The following is a 16,517-nucleotide window of genomic DNA, read 5'->3' as shown; positions in this document are numbered from 1 at the left end:
CTCTCCCCTCGGTCCTGCCACCACCTGCCCCAGCCCAGCAGGCATTCAGGCAGTCTGGTGAGTGACCGTCAAACCAGGAGCAGCCGTACTGCTGGGATAATCGCCACCCAACCCACACTGTGTGCTGGATCTCTCCTCCCTCTTCACTTGGTGGGTCTGGGAGTAGGAACTGTGGTGTTGGTGCAGGAGGTTCTCTTGCCCGCTGCACAGTGGTGCTCTTGAGACAACATGATGGATGCCTTTGGCCAGGAGAGCCACCTCCAGCATGGCTTGGCCCAGCATGCTGTGAGCCAGAGCTGTCCCCTGTGAACAGTGAGGGAAGCTGCCTCCCAGCCAAGGAGCAGGGTCCAATTCTGGAGTGCCACTGGTGTGTGCTAAGCAGAGTTGGACCAGGCAGAGATCTGGTTGGAAAACCTCCAGGAAAGGAAGAGTTGCTTCAGGAGGTGGTGGAGCTGTCAGCCGTTTGTCAGCAGTGCCTAACAAGGCTGCGGCCTGCCTTCACCACCCTCCTGCATCCTCCATGGCTCCAGAGCTGGCAGTTACACTGGCAGTGAAATTATCCAGGCTTTGTGAGTCCCCCAGTGATACGGTTCAGGAATACAAAGCCCATTGCATGGATTTTTAACATTGGAAACAGAGCTGAAGCAGAGATTGGTGGTGTCTTGGGAAAACAGCTGGAGGGATTTGGAGTGGATGTTGGGGAGGAGAGGAATGGGAGTGATACCGCTGGAACTCACACCCCCAGGATGAGCAGCCGTGGCTGGAGAGAGGTTTAGGCACGGGAGGTAACTTCTCCCCCTGAAGCTGGATGAGGGGCTGCAAGGCCGAGGCAGTGGAGCTGAGCTTGTCCAGTGAGCTGCACGTGACGGCAGAGGTGGCGGTGACACATCTTCTGTCCACCCAACCATGCTCCAGTTACAGCACAGTAAGAGTTCTGGAGAATGACAGAGCTGTCCCACAGGGACAGTCAGGCTGGGAGTAAGGCTGCTGTCACCTGCACAGTCCCTGTATTGTGCAGACAGACATTGGACAAAGCCCCTGCAGAGCAAGTCCTGCCTCAGTTTCCCTGTTGCACGGTTAACACTGGCTGTGGGGCTGATGAGTCCACTCATGTCCTCATAAGCAGAGGGATTGCATTTGGTAAGCTCTGAGTGGGGCTACAATATCCAAAACTGCCTGGCTGGGATCTACTCCGCTCTGGTGCTCTTCTGAGGAAGAGAAAGCACTTCCAGGACACACCTGATAGCTTTGTGACAGCCACTGATTGCCGTATTTATCCATGCTGAGGCTGTGTGGTATTTGCAGCAGGCGTCTCACCATGTGTGCCTTTGTATTGGTGGATTTCTCCCATCTTTGATGATCTGCATCTGGTATCAGGAGTCTTAGCTGGGCATAGGGGCAGGAGGCTACCTCCTCCTGCTCCCTTTTGAGTTTTTCCCAGGAGGTCCAGAGGGGAACAGGCCAGGGGAAACAGCCTTTTGATGGTTCTTTGTCTGGTTCTTTTGTGATTACAGGGAGCCAGAGACACTTAGAATGGCAACTCCCAGCTTCCCCCAGGTGTCTTGCTGGCAGGTTTGGGAGGAGCCAGGTTGGGCTCTGCCTTGGCCAGCATGGCCACTGAGCCAGAAAGCTGGGCTTCTCATGGAGGGAGGCTGCAGAGAACTGAAGGGTGGTGCAGGTAGGACTGTGGGGTGTCGAAACCCCCTCCATGCCGCTGCTCTGGAAGGTTGCAGAAGAACAGAAAGTGGCCCACACTACTTAGAAGGAAGCACTCTCTTAGGAGATAAAAAACCCAGCTGGGTTTAAAACCGGGTCAGATTTGTCCCCTGGTTCTCTGTGTGGCCTCGTGGCCCACCTGGGATGGAGGGCAGGAGTCCCATGAAGCTGTGCTATGCCTGGGCAGCCCCCACAGCATGAGAAAATGTCCTGTGAGGGCACTTAACCAGCCAAGCTACCCCAGGCTACACACAGATCCTCCTGCCTACCAGGGGCTGATGCAGAGTGGTCTCTGAGACAGTTGTGCCTTGAAAGTCAAGCTGGGTGCCACCACTGGGCTGTTCCTAGGTGGGGACCTATGCCTGGCGACATGCCACCACTTTTCAGCACGTTTGCTTCCCACAGGGGTGAGTGAGGCGCCCCGAGGGCCCTGTCACCACAGCCCCTGGTTGCCTGCACTGTTCGGCTTCTCACCCTGCAGCCTGTTTGACTCCTACAATCTGGGGGCGGTTGGGAAGCGACAGCTGGAGCCAACGCACCAGCCCAGTGCGTGCTGCCATGCCAACCCTGTTTCCATGGCAATGGGCACCCAATGGGCGACTGCCAGGCAAGGCCAAGATGCCTGAAAAATGATGCGATGCCCCCTGAAATGGCCAGCTGGGGCTGGGAGCCTGTGAACACTGCCAGTGGTGCCTTCAGTGGATCAGAAACACCCCAGTCCTCTGGTGAAGCCCTTGGTGCACCTGGTGAAACCATGGAGAAAATAAAAAGCTGGGGAGGTGTGCACAGCCACATTGACTGCCCACTCTGACTGTCTTATAACCTAATTTAATTTAAATAGATGGCTCTTACATAACCCTCAGGGCACCATACTGCTGGAGCCAACCCCACTGAATACTAGTGAGGGCCCACCAGAGGGGGGGTGTCAGGAAGGCAGTGGGGCACAGGAAGATAGGCTCCCCAGGGCTGTCTGTGCCCTGGGGCTGGGCTTCACCAGCCCCCCTTTACATAAGTCCCTGAGCCCCATGTTTATCCAGCTCTACACTGAAGCCTAGGTGGGTATCAAAACATTTTAAAATAACTCTGCCTTTTGTTAGTACCACAGCTATCTTTAGAAGAGATTTGATTTTATTTGAAAGCCCTCTCTGTGAGGATTCAGTGGAATAGATCCCCAGCCCATTAGTTTAAAGGGATATAGCTGTGGTGATCTCCTTTCTTGGCTGAAAACACTGTATTGATTATTGCTTATTGATCTGATAAACCTCATCTTACCCCTGCAGCCATCTCCTCAGCTTTTCTGACGTTTCCACAGCTGGAAGGGACAGAATTCACAAGTGCCTAGGATGGCTCTTGAGGGATCCTGGTCCCCAGCTCCATCACCTCCATGTAAACAATGGCCCTGGTCATAACAGCTGGTAGTTTTCCCAAATGTTAAAATCAGGGTGAGGAGAACCAGTGCTGTGTTTTCATGGTGAACTCACGTCACAACCATAGGCACCACCTCTTCAGCCATGACAGTGGCTTGGGGGACAGCTTACACCCAGCATGTGCCAGTGTCTCTGCTCCAGCTGTGATGGAAAGTGGAGGGAACAAGGAACTCTGTGCTGGAGCAGGGGTAGCCAGGAAGGTGCCCTGGGCCCACTGGGGGCCAACTCTGCACCTTTTAGGCAGCCAAACTGTTGTGTATCTCACCAGTTGTCCTTTCAGCAGCCTGACTGCTGCTGCAGGAGACTGGGGAAAGGGGTCACCCACAGTGGGCAGGGTGGCTGTGGTCCTTCTGTCCTGTGGCTGCTTACTTGGACCTGCTCCCTTCCGTAGAGCCAGCAGTGCGGGAGAGACTGGACAGGAGCCTTGGAGATGCTGTAGGAGGGCAGAGCAGAGGCTGTGCCCTCCGTTTTGGTTTCTTGCATCCTGCTCTCAGGCTTCCTGCTCTCTCCAGGCTCTGATCTCTCTGACATGTAACATGTCACCCCTTTCTCCCCCCACCAGGAGACAGGAGCAGTTCCAGACAAACCCCGACAGCTACAACGGAGCTGTGCGAGAGAATTACACCTGGTCCCAAGACTACAGTGACCTGGAAATCAAAGTGCCTGTACCCAAGCACATTGTCAAAGGCAAACAGGTAAAGTGGTGTTAGTGGCGTCTCTTTAGCATTTCCCTTTCCATTGGGGTGCACAGCTTCCCTGGGAAACTGTGTTTGGAGTGGAAAGGCTCCTTTTCCTTTGTACTGATGGACCAGAATGTGGTTGTGCCTTATTCTCCAGTGTGAGTGTGGAGGGGACTGAGATCACAGCTTGTCCATGTTCCTGTTGTGCTGCAGCGTCCTCTGCTCCATCTCAGCTAGGTTCCCTGGCACTGACTTGCCCTTTCTGTGCGTCTTCTTTCTGTTTCCAGTACCTGCATACCCACACGTGTATTTCGGAGCCTGGCTGGGGATGGATGCCTTTCCTCAGTTGTTCCTCTGGCTCTGAGTGTCTTCTGCCTTCTGTTTGGAAGCAGGAGCTGCTGGAACAGCTCCTCTGGCACTAGGGAGCTGGATCAGGCACAGCCCCTGTGTGGCTTGACCTGCTCTAGATGGAAGGGAGCCGGCCTGGGGTGGAGGCTGAGGATCAGCCCCTCCCCCTGGCTGGCTTCGTGCACGGAGAGGTCTCACCTCTCTTTGGCTCAGGCGGGAGCTTCCCCGTTCTGCTTGTGGTCACATTGTTTTTCCTGCACCACTTCTGCTCCCTTCTGGTCAGGGATCCATAAGTAGTGTGCCCGTGGCTGGCCTTAGTTGGACCCAGAAGTTTGAACTCTTTCCCAAGTGTTGCCCTTTCCTCTGTATTTTTCCATTTGAAAAGCCTGTGCTCCCCCACCTCCTGCTCTCCTCTGCTTCCAGGGTGGCTGAAAGGAGCACGCTGGAGTTTCTCACTGGCTTCAGCCTACACAACATGCCAAGGAATGTCACTGGCAGCAGCAGCAGCCCAGGCTGGAGGGTTGAGGGGGCACAGGGCTGCCACAGGCACAGCAGGGCACCGGGAAGATGCATCTCTCCCAGCAGGTCTCTGAAACAAACCCAGGCTGTCTACTGAAAGGATTCTAGGATGTCCAGATGGATATTCCATCCCTCTGCATCATACTTCGATCACGATTCCTCTCCCAGACTGGGGAAGTTTCCTCCATGCCAGCAAAGTTGTGTCCTTGCCAAAAACCCCATATAAGGCTCTGCTCCATCCTTGGCCATGGAGAGGTTCAGGAGCCTGCAGGAGCTCACAGGAGTGGAGACAGAATATAGTTTCCTGACCTTTTGTTGGTTCAAGATTGTGCCATCACCGTGGAAGAGTCCCTGCACCTCAGAGCAGGCAAAGGGGTTTTCAAGACACCCTCTTCACATGCCAGTGCCTGTGGCATGGCTCTGCCTACCCTTGCCTCAGTATCTGCCCACACTGCCCTCCTGAAGCAGTTGGTTGTTCGGATGCTGGACTTCGCTTCTCCTTGCCTTCTTCTTCCTGGTGTTTTGTTTATCCATTCTTCTTGGGGCTCCTCTTGGCAGCTGAGTTTCCATTTCCAAATGATTCTATGAATTCCCAGGCTTGGAGGAATGAGAACAGACAGCCTGGGTCTTGGGCCAGAGCAGGAGGACTCTGGGCAATTTAAATGCTCCATTCAATGGTGTTCATAGGTTCCCACAGAAGAGCAACATTCTCCTACATTCAGACAACTTCATATTTTAAAAAAACTACCGGGTTTTTGTCTTCTGCCTGCCAAGGTGAGATTAAAAATTTCCCCATTTGGTCCCTGGCCTCAGAGTGCACCCAACTCTAATGCTGCTCATAATGTCTCCCTTATGACACTTTTTGGGATTCAGGCTGTTGCTATGGCACATTTTGCTCTGGTGAGCTTAAGGTTTCCTTGTATGGAGCTCAGGTGTCCTTGGAGCAGGAATGGGTGATTGGGTGGGTGTGAGCATCTTCCTCCATGGTCCCCACCTCTCTGATCTACTTTTGGGTGCAACAGGGACCCATGGATCTGAGTGTTTAAATAGAGATAATGACTCCAGGCCTCCCTTTTTGCTGGACTCAAGAGGAGGCAAGCTCAATTCCTCTCAGTTTGTATTTGCTTGTTTGAGCTGCGTGGGCGGGCGTGGGTGTTCAGTGTGCACAGAAATCATTGTGGTGAAAAGGCCACAGCACACAGACGAGAGCTGGCTTTCCTTGGGAGCAGCCAAGTGTTTTGGGGAGCAGAGGTGCTCGCAGGGAACACATGGGGAAGGACAAGCAGCTTAAGGACAAGCAGCTTCACAGCTGCCAGAGTACTGTGGGTTGCTCTTGGCCTTTCCCCAGGTGTGGGCTGTCCACAGGTACCACTTTGTGCACACACAAGTCCTCTCAGACATGTCCCTCCATGCAAAGAGGGGCAGGACTCTCCTGTAAGGCACGTGCTGCCCCTGTCCCTACTCCTGCGGGGCTGATGTGCTGGGTGCAGGTAGAAGCAGGTGTTGCAGTTGCTTCTTATGTTGGCTGCTTGCATAGCGAAATGTCCAGGTGAAGTCTTCCCAGTTTGTATCTCTTCTTCTGTTTGGGTTTCTCTTTCTTTCCCAATGCGTGGCTGGTCCCAGAGGTGTCCCTCAGCCCCACCAGATATCTTGTGCAGCCATCTGTGAAGAAAACCCCTCTCACCTTTGGTTGTTCTTGTCCACACAGATCCTACAGACACAATGCTGTGCCTGTGTCTTCCATGTCTCCTGCATTCCTGGCCCTGCACACCCCAAAGAATTTCTCCTCACAAGGTTACTGGTAGTCACCTTGCTTTTTTCCCCTTGATCCTTTCTGTGCAGGCCCTGTACTGTGCTGAGAGCCCAGGATCAGTAGCTCTGTCCCTGCACTGGGGACCTGAGTGGATGGTGGTTGTGGAAAGCAGAGCCTCATCCCCATGCCTTGTCTCTGTGAGGCATCACCACTGGGCTGGAGGGCGCTGCTCCATGGAGGGAGCACCTCCTCTGGAGGTGTTTGCATCCTAGGGCAGCTGCTCTGGTAGAGGCTGTCCACAGCCACATGCCAGGTGACAGCCTGTTATCCACTCCCATCCTCATTTAATTAATCCCCCTCGTAGGGGATTATTTTGGATCCCCTACAAGCATGGTCCTGCTCCCAGCCATTGCACTGGAGCACAGTCCCACATCACCCTGTCCTGTGTGTGCTGGGCCTCCTCTGCTCCTGCCAGAGCACACAGCAGGTTCGGGGGCTGTACCCTGGTGACATCAGTCAGACACAGCCGCGGTGCCCTCCCTGGCTGGAGCAGCTCTGCCTGTCTTCTGCCTGTGTGGAGCTAGTGAGCTGCTGTAAGTCTCCTAGGTAATGGATAATGTAATAACATTTCAAATGAGATCTGCAGAGCAGAAGGAAGATCTGGGGGAACTCTGGGAGAGAATGCAGGCAAATCTCACTGCAGTCTCCTCCTCTTGGGCCAGCACTGGGGGCCACAATCCTGCCCCTTTCCCAGTCAGGTCCTCCCTACATCCCCTGCCTTGGCGTGGGCTCTGCTGGCGGCACCTCAGGGCTAGAGGGGACAGGAGAGAACATATGGTCTCTACGGAGACCAAGAGTACTGCGTGCCTCTCACAGCCTGCCTCTGTCTCCCCAGGGGACAGCCATGTCACCTGCATGGCAGGTCAGAGCAGGGTTCCCCATATGGCTGCTGTGGGCGGGAACTGGCCCCGTTCCTGGGGATGGAGCTGCCCATGTAGCGGGAGCCAGGAGAGCATGCTGCAGCATTCCTCCTGCACACGGCCCCTCCTCACACACCGGATGGGAGGCATGGGCTGAGCCCAGTGCTGGCTCCAGCAGCTGAAGCAGAGCCAAGGAGCGTGCTTTCAGCATGGTGCAGCAAAGGGGATGACCTGCTGCAGCCCTAGTGTAGGAACCCCCAAATTGCCCCTGCTCAGCTATCAGGATGACACACACTCATGCCCAGCTTGTCACAGTGCCAGACAAGCACACTGCTAAAGAACTCTCTCACAGCAAGTAGGTGCCCAACCTCTGAATGCTGTTTGGAGGCCTGTTGCCTTACTGGTCATCTTTGAGAGGAAACTGGGGCACAGGGTAGAACCAGGTGCTTTGAGTACCTGAAGGGTCTCCCCAGTTGCTGGGCTGTACTGCTTTACCTTCCCTGAAGAGGTTCCCTCTCTCCTCCATACTGTCACTGTTTGCTGTGAGAGAACAGCGGGATTCCCATCCTGCTGCTACAGGCAGGGCTGGAAGCTCTTCTCTCTCTCATCCCCTGCAAGTGCGCTTGATCCCAAACTCCAGCTTGCACGGTGAGATGGCAAGATGAGCCTTCCAGATTATTGTCTCTCTCTTTGTTTCCAGGTATCTGTGGATATCAGCAGTGGTGCAATTCGTGTAGCGGTGCTGGAGGGAAGCAGCCAACACATCCTCATGGAAGGGAAACTCACCCACAAGATCAACACAGAGAGTTCCCTCTGGAGCCTGGAGCCTGGGAAGTGTGTTTTGGTAAGGGTGGTCTATGCCAGCTGTGTCTCCTTGGCTTGCAGCTCTGCCATGCTTGACCTAGGAAACTGGAGCAGCTGGAAGTTTGAGCCAGCTCTGGATGTGTCTGGCTTTGCCTGTCCAACATCTGGCTCGTGCTGCCCTTGCCTGTGTGCTGTGCCTTGCCTCCTACTCCTGAGTTGCCTGTCAGGGTGCCAGCTAGGCAGCACAACTGTTAGGCTGGGCAAAGGGGTGCTCAGCTCCAGCTGAGGGACAACAGGACAGCCATTACTTGGGGGTGGTCACTGTCCTCAATTCCGACATGGTGCCCTGCACTGCAGTGCTGGTCCAGCACACCTGGCCTTGCTCACTCTGCCTTCCAATGCTCCTGGCCCCACTCCGACATCAGCATCTTGGCTTGTGCCTGTTCCACATCATTCCTTTCTGTCCTGTCATGGAATTCCTGCGTGCCCTGTTTGGTGTCGACACCGTGGCCCCTCTGCCTCCAGCAGGCCTGTGGCTTGCTGTGTGCCTGTTCTCTCAAATCATCCCTGTCAAGGTGATCTCAGGGCTGCTAGTGCCCAGCTGTGTATTACTGGTGAGTTCCCAGCCCCAAGCCTCATTTCTGATGTGCTCCACATGTTCAGGCTGAGGGTGTTCACAGCTGGAGTTTGCCAGGAGTTCTGCCCATCACTCTGGGATCTTGAGTGTCGGACAGTTTCTAAAGTTTATATGCCAGTTTGGGGGCCAGGATTGTGCTAGGAGCAGGATTTTGCTACCTGTGACCATCTTTACCCTATCCTTTTCCACCCAGAGGCTTTTCCAGGAGAGTTTCAGGAGTCCCAAGGCTGTTGTGAGACCCAGGAGGGAACACATGCTGTCCCTGGGAGGGAGGGAGCTGGCTCCAAGCTTTTCTCCCTGTGGCATGAGGGTGGCAGCAGGTGAACACCCAAATCCAGGCTCTCACAGTGGAAAATGGAGTGGGAATGTGCTGCCAGAGTCAGAAATGCTGTGGATGGTGTGTGGGGAGGCTGCACAGTGCCACTCGACTATTGCTGATCTGCAGGGATGTACCCCAAGTGACAGGCTGATGCCAAAAAGGTGAGTGAGGCCCCTGCAAGGGAGAGGAGCTTCTCTGATGCTGCTAGGCCACTGAAGGGATGTGGTAGTGGCATCCTTAACCTGCATTTTGTAAATATTCATAAACATACTGCAGATTAGCTTATCTGGTACAAAGAAACAATCCTGGAAAGGCATAAACCCATTGAAGAGAAGGTGGCCAAATGGGTGGCTGCTTCACAGTGTGGATGGAAGTCTGGAAGTCCCCTGTGGGTGTTCCCAGCATCAGCCAGGGAGGCAGTGTCTCTTCAATACCCATCAGAGGCTGGGAGTGGTGCAGGTGGAACAAGACTTGGTGCCTCCTGGAGTGGCTGCGGGCACCGTGGGGAGCTGAGTGGGCCTGTCACCCCCAACCCCAGAGCTGGGTCTTGCCTTGAATAGCATGAGCCCAGGCTTGTGAGGATCTCCAGCTGGCTGCCAACATATTGATGGTGGGATGAGATCTCGCTTGCAGAATTGTAAGGTAACTGGAGCAGAGTGAGTAATTCTCGCCCAAGAGCATCTCCTTTTTCCATGCGCTGAGTAGCCAGGAGTGGTTTGCGCCTCCCCCCAATTCATTCATTAGAGGGGACACCCACCCTTGTGGGAATGCTGGTTTTCATTCAATGCCTGGATGGGACCATTGGGGTTTATTTGGAGCTTATGGGGCATATGGGTCCTTTTTGTGGCTCAGTTTGTGTGAGCTCCAAATGCAGCAGCTGGGCTGTCTCCCTCCCTCAAGGTGCTGTAAGGTGTCTCCTGGCTTCCCTGTGGGACCCAGGGATGATGTTACCTGGCAGGGTGTGGATGTAGCCAAAGCTGAACTCACTCAGTGCCAGTGCTGGGGTTGTCCAAGGAGACCCTGCCTGCCTTGGGGTCTGCTTGAGGCACCTTGATGGCCCTGTCCATGCTGCATGTTCATGGTCTGTTAATTGAGTTGATCTCTGGAGCAGAACTCTGTCTTGGCACCAAGGAGGTGAAATGTCTCTTACTTGGTCCTGTCAGTCTGAAAAGGTCTCAGTTGTTTGCAGAGAGGCTGTTGAGTCCTGTGTCCCCTTGCAGGATGTGTCAGGGGTCATCAAGACACCTAGATTTTTCAGGAGGCTGCTGTAACAGCTTTTACACTGTCCTCAGCCTCCCTAGCCTCCTCCCAGCTCCCTTCTGGGATGCCATTCACAGGCGTGCCATGAGCAGACTCCCTTTTCCTCCAGCTCTTTTCCTGGGAGGATTATTTTGCCTTACAACCCATCCTAGTTCTGCTTCCCCCATCCTGCCTGGTGTTCTTATTCATGTATCCTCTTCATTATGTCACTCACACTCCAGCAGCCCCAGAACTCCCCTCACTACCATTCAGAGACCACTCTGCCTTCTGCCTCCTGCCTCCTGCTCCATGGAACTGTCACAGCTGGAGCCCAACCTGACACCAACATGTTTCTCATCTCTTCCTTTGGCACACGTGTGCATGGCAGCTGAATCCAGCTGGCATTATTTGCAGTGGAGAGTGCTCTGCTGGTGTGGGGTGGGGGCCTGTCCAGAGCTCCTGCTCGGGATTTTGTCCTAGGATCGTGCCCCTGCCTGTGGCATGCCACATGGTACCCTGGTCCTGGGTGTCATCCCTGTGCTCTCCCTTCTCCATCACACCCGCTCGCTTGTTGAAAGCGAGATTAAAATAACCTCGCTGTTTTTAGCAATCCCCACTGGGTGTTGTGCACAACTCCTTTTGGTATTATTTTCATTGTGGAGGATTTTTCTCCCATTCCTTCTCTATTCCTCTCAGCCTTTGTTTTCCACACTTGGGTCTTTGTCCGCAAGGTCTGCCTTGAATGTTTATCACAGTCTTGGCTTGTCATCCTGTGAGCCATGAGGCTGAGGGGATACAATTCAGTGGTGCTCAGCCCTGCCTTCCCTGTACTGATGAGAATGGCACTGCTGCCTCTTCTGTCCCCCTAAACACCTCCCCATGACTTTTGAGGTGACTTTGGATGCTGTGGTTCCAACAGGAAAGCAGGCAGGCAGTCATTGTCTTCCCAAGACCAGCTTACACCTCTTGGCAGCATCTCTCCAGGTTTGACAAGGTATTTGGCATCAGAGAGGAAACCTTGTGCTACTGTGAAGCCCAGCACTGACAATGAGGGGTTGTGACCTTCCAAGTAGGGTATGGAGATGGGACATGATGCTGTGTTCATGCCAGTGATGCCTGTCACCTGCTGGAGGGTCTCTCCTGCTGAGTGTCCCATTGTTCCTGCAGCAATCCTCCTTGCAATACATCATTATCCTGGTGCTTTTCCAGGGAATAGCCCATTCTGGCATGGCTGAGAGCTCATATCTTGGACACCAGCTGTGGGAAGTGAGCACTTTGGCATGAGGACACTGCCAGATTCACATACAGCACTGGGGTATGCCTCCTGCAAGCCTCCCTCTCCTCAGGCCACTGTTGTAGAGGCTGTTTCTGCCTCCCTGTGCGCCCCAAAAACTCAGCTGAGCTTTTACACCATTGGGACACACCAGGCAGAGCTGAAATCTGGCTGAGGGCATGGGCACACCGCAGGGACCTCATCCTTCCTCAGTGACTCTCAGCATATCTGGGGCCCTGAGGGGCCAGCCAGAGCTGTTAGCTGGAAAACTGAGCAGCAGTATCAAGTGCAGGCAAAGCTTTGCCTTGTCTCAAAGTGAGAAATGTAATCAGGTCAGGGTTTGTCCTTGTGGAAGAAGTCAGGCCCCCTCCTGGAGCCCCCCCAGTTTCTGGAGCTCTCCCCAGCAGTGCTCACAGCCTCGTGGGGGCCTGTCAGCTATGTGCCAGAGCCTCTTCCATGGGCAGGTGGGTGGGGGGACTGGTGTGTGTGGGGAATCACCCAGAGACCTGCCATGGCCTCTCAGCTCTTCCCTATCTCCACCTTTGGGCACCCAAAGTGTTTGTGAAGGGAACCAGCTGCATCTCCATCACCACTGGCTCTCGTAACCCACACGCTCAGCCAAGCAGAGGTTGGATCCACAGAGGACACTGGCAGAAACTGTCCAGCAAAATGGCCTATGTCTGCATCCCGCATCTTGGAGGTGGCACCTGTCTGCAGTGAGTCCTCCAGCACTGCCTTGAACCACAAAACCACAAATTCACGTGAATAGAGTGACCTTTGCCCCGACCCACGGGCATTTCAGTTTAGAAACTGGGGCTCACTGGGAGCACGTCTCACTTTGGCGGCTTTCCCCTTGGAATAAAAAGGGATGAACAGATCACCCCAGGCAGGCTGCAGAGGTGTGCAGATGGTGGCAGGGTGCCAGCAAAGGAAAGGGGTTTGGTAAAGAAGGGAGGGGGGATGGGTTTCCATCCCAGATTCTCCAGGATGGGTTTTCCATCCCCCAGTGGTCTGGGATGGAGTTGGGGTGATGCCTGAACTCCTCCAATACTTGTCCGTCCTTCTGCCAGCAGGCTGGCTCTGGTAGGGATATACCAAGCCATGCATGCTCCACACCAACGCCATGGGAGCATGGCTTGTGCTGGAGCCCTCTCTAGGGAAGCTCACACCTTGCCAGCAGCACCACAGGGACATCCCTCATGTTCCAAACCTGAGGAACCTGAAGACCATCCTGCTCCAAGTATGGGACAGCCGGGGCTGCTGCCCCTCCATTTTGCTTTCTGTCTCAGGGTGACATTCTGGGGGCTGCTCCACTGTCCCATCTGCCCACCCAGAGATGGGAAGCCCAGGAGCAAACCCTTAGTGGCTCTCCCTCCCGTGCAAAGTGCAATTAAAAAGAAAACAAGCATGCCTGTCTAGCTGGAAAAACTAACGCCTTCCCCAAGCTGGAATATTTTACCGGCTCCGCTGTCCCAGAAGGATTAAACCCCAGCCACCCTCTCCTGTATTAATTGGTTCCTTTTCTTCACACCACAGAGAAGCTTGGCTCTGTAGCAGGAATGGCTGTCCATGTTCTCCCCTCTGGAACTATTGAGCTTCCAGGGAGGTTTGAGCAAATTGTATTGTCTGCCTTTATTGATGATTTTGCAGAGGCCGACGAATGCCATAAATCTGCCCTGCTGCTGGGATTAGTGCTAAAATAACATGGGAGGAAGCAGCCCACTCTTCCTAGAAAAACGAAAAGCAAATTGGAGTTCCCGTTGCAGGATCCCCATGCTGGCCCCAGCACAGCCCCGCTGGTCAGCCGGCTCTGTTCAAGGCAGTGCCATCAGGGATGCCTGTGACTACAGCTGGTGGCTTTTCCCATGGATGTTGACTGGAGCAAGGAGATATCCCATCTCCTGTCCATCCCTCCAGGGCTGCTGATGAGCTGTGGTGCCCTGCAAAGCAGGTGCTAGCAGTCAGCAGGGGTGGCACAGAGCAGCAGGTGATATCCTTGCTTCTTTCGCTACCCATGCTGCTGCTCACCGAGCCAGTGCCAGGGGAGCTGAGGCCAAGGTTCCCTCTGGGTTAGGGAAGGGCAAGATGGCTGCACTGCCACACCAGGAGCCCTGGCCCCACACCCCACCAGACACAACCTCCTCATTCGACAGTCCTGGGCCTTGTCAGCCTGCTGCTGTGTCAGCCATGTGGCCCCGAGCCAGTGTCACCCCTAGGCAGGCACTGCTTGGGACACTGGTCCTGCCTTTGAGCCATAGCGTGAGCTGAGATTTCATCCACGGGACCTGAGCTGGGGCTGTGGGGGCCCACAGCAGGGCTGTGCTAAGTCTTTGGCTGCTGAGGGAGGAAAGCACAAGCATCCTTCCCCCTCTGCCAGCTGTGAGGCTGCATCAGTATGAGCTTGACTTCCACTCATGGGCAAGCCCCATGCTGCTGTCAGCCAAGCTCTGCATCACTGCCATGGAGCTGTGAGGTGAGCAGGGGTACCACACTCTGGGTGGACAGGGGCTCCTGTCCCCATTTGCTGACCCATACCTTGTCCCTAGATCAACCTGAACAAGGGGGACGAGTACTGGTGGAACGCCATCCTAGAGGGCGAGGAGCAGATCGACATTGACAAGATCAACAAGGAGCGCTCCATGGCCACAGTGGATGAGGAAGAGCATGCTGTGCTTGACCGCCTCACCTTTGACTACCACCAGAAGCTGCAGGGCAAGCCCCAGAGCCATGAGCTGGTAGGTGCTGGCTACCCTGTGCTGCCGGCCCAGCCTGACCCTCCCACCTGCCCTTCAAGGACCTTTTCCCTAGGAAAAGGGGACCCATGGCTCTGCTCCATCTCAGAGCTCCTCTTCACAATGTCCCCTCACATTAACATTGGCAGGGTGTGAAGTTCTGCTGATTGATTTTTTTGCCATGCACTCCTGTGTTCCCTTCCCTGGCACCTTGGCAAGTGCCTGTAAGTCCAGACCCCCTGTTCTAGGGATGGGCCCCACATCGCTGTGCCTCTTTCCCAAGCTGGCCCCGCTCAGGGCTGGACCCACATGGGTATGGTTCAGGCTGACCCAGGAGCTGCCTGGTGCTGCCCTGGGTGCTGTCTGCCCTTTCCCAGGCAGTGAGGCAGAGCACAGAAGTGCTGTGTGCCCTTGGCAATGACTACTGCCAGCCAGGGAGGAGAGCAACTGCTGCCCCCATGGGTCAGGTGGCCACGCAGCCCCAACGAGCAGGGGGTGTGGGGAACAGCGTGGCATCACCTTGGGCTGATGAAAGCCTGCGGCCTCTTTGCAGAAGGTGCATGAGATGTTAAAGAAGGGCTGGGACACCGAGGGCTCGCCATTCCGTGGCCAGAAATTCGACCCCTCCATGTTCAACATCTCCCCCGGCGCCGTCCAGTTTTGACAGTGGCAAAAACAACTGAAAAATAAAGCAGGGAGAGGAAACCTCCCTGCCCCTGGATGCCCACGAGGACCCTCGCTCCCAGCGCCAGTGCCCAAGACTCGCTGATCCACGCTGCCGGCGCCCATCCATGCTGTGTGGGGAAGCCTGAGGAAGCGGGCAGATCTACATCCTGTCACCATGGCAACCTGGGCACCAGGACCCCTCTCCTCCCCTTCCCTCCCCTGCCCTCCCCTCACCTCGAGCTGCCGATGCTCCATGTTTTTCTGGAATAGAGGGAGCACATTGGGACGTGTTGGGTGACAGAATTGTTTTTTTGGTGGATGAGGATACTGCTTTTGGGGTTTCTGGGGATGCAGAGCCCTCCCTGCCCTGGCACTGGGCTGCTTTGTCCCTCACAGGTGGAGATGGGTGCTGGGTATGGGCAGTGGGGATGGGGAAGCCTACCCCTGCCTGCCTCTGCCAGCACCCTGCCCGCCTGGCACCCCCAAATCCTCACGCCAACCCCACTCCAGGGTATCCCAAGGGGGCTGTGCTGCCGCTGCCCTCTACCCAGCTCTGGGGGAGGCTTCCTCCTGCCTTCCTCCTGCTTCACCTCCTCACTGGAGGGTTGTCAGAACACCCAGGAGTGGGCAGAGATCACAGCCATCCCCTAGGGTTTGCTCCCTCTTAGGGAGCAGCAGGGGTGCTCCCCACAGCACTGGCATTTATGGGGGGACTACAGCCCCACCCCTCATAGCCGGCAGCTGAGCAGGAGCCTCAGAAGCATACGGGTTTCCCTGGCATGGTACTTGGGGGTCTGGGAGTGGGGGCCCCACCTAGGCCCAGCCTGGCTCTCACAGCTTGCTTGGGGTGTGTGGGCTAGGGGTCCCCAGCCATCGCTTTGTCCGGTTCCCTGCCCCCCACTCCCAGTTTGCAATAAACACGTCTCACCGTGGGGCCTGTGAGTGATTTCGGTGCCACCCCTGGGGAGATGAGTGTGCCCAATTCACCACCATCACCTTGCTTATGGGACAAGGACAGGGACACTCAAGTGGGATGCCTGGGGTGTCTGTCTGCTGGCATGGGTGGATCTTGGGGTGGATATGGGATTCCTGGGGGGGAGTGGAATTTGGGGGTCCTTCAGGGTGTGGATATAGGATTCCTGGGGGTGGAGGGCATGAATTTTGATATCCCTGGGAGGGGCTATAGGATATATAGGATACCCTGAGGAGGGCTGGATTTATGGGTTACTTGGGCATGGGGATATTGGAATGTGGAATTCCGAGGGGGTTGGATTTTGGGGTCCTCGGAGCAGAGAGCGGATGTGGGATCCCCAAAGCTGGCTAGGTTTCATATGGTGGCTGCTTTGGGGATACCACCCGCGCCGTGTCTCCCACCGCTCTCCCCTTCTCCTCATCCACTAGTGCCGACATCTCCCCGTGCTGATGCGCACACCGGGCCCGTGGCCCCCCCCGGCCCCCCGGCCGCCCACGGTCCCCATGGCAAC

At 55.4% G+C, this 16,517-nt stretch overlaps 1 protein-coding gene across 1 annotated transcript in view; it reads left to right on the top strand.

Annotated features, from left to right (window-relative positions):
* The window catches only part of NUDCD3 (NudC domain containing 3), a 29,022-nt gene extending 13,057 nt beyond the window's left edge, over positions 1 to 15,965 (top strand). The window contains exons 3-6 of the mRNA XM_033081274.2: positions 3,706 to 3,838; positions 8,064 to 8,207; positions 14,182 to 14,370; positions 14,921 to 15,965. Coding sequence (XP_032937165.1) covers positions 3,706 to 3,838; positions 8,064 to 8,207; positions 14,182 to 14,370; positions 14,921 to 15,031 — 577 coding nt within the window. The 3' untranslated portion in view covers positions 15,032 to 15,965. The remainder of the gene's footprint in view (positions 1 to 3,705; positions 3,839 to 8,063; positions 8,208 to 14,181; positions 14,371 to 14,920) is intronic.
* The last annotated feature ends 552 nt before the right edge of the window (positions 15,966 to 16,517 follow it).

The sequence above is a fragment of the Catharus ustulatus genome, chromosome 27 (assembly GCF_009819885.2).
Source record: "Catharus ustulatus isolate bCatUst1 chromosome 27, bCatUst1.pri.v2, whole genome shotgun sequence".
In the NCBI taxonomy this organism is placed as follows: domain Eukaryota; kingdom Metazoa; phylum Chordata; class Aves; order Passeriformes; family Turdidae; genus Catharus; species Catharus ustulatus.
The sequence above is the reverse complement of the archived record's forward strand: the minus strand, read 5'-3'. Positions and strand labels throughout refer to the sequence as shown.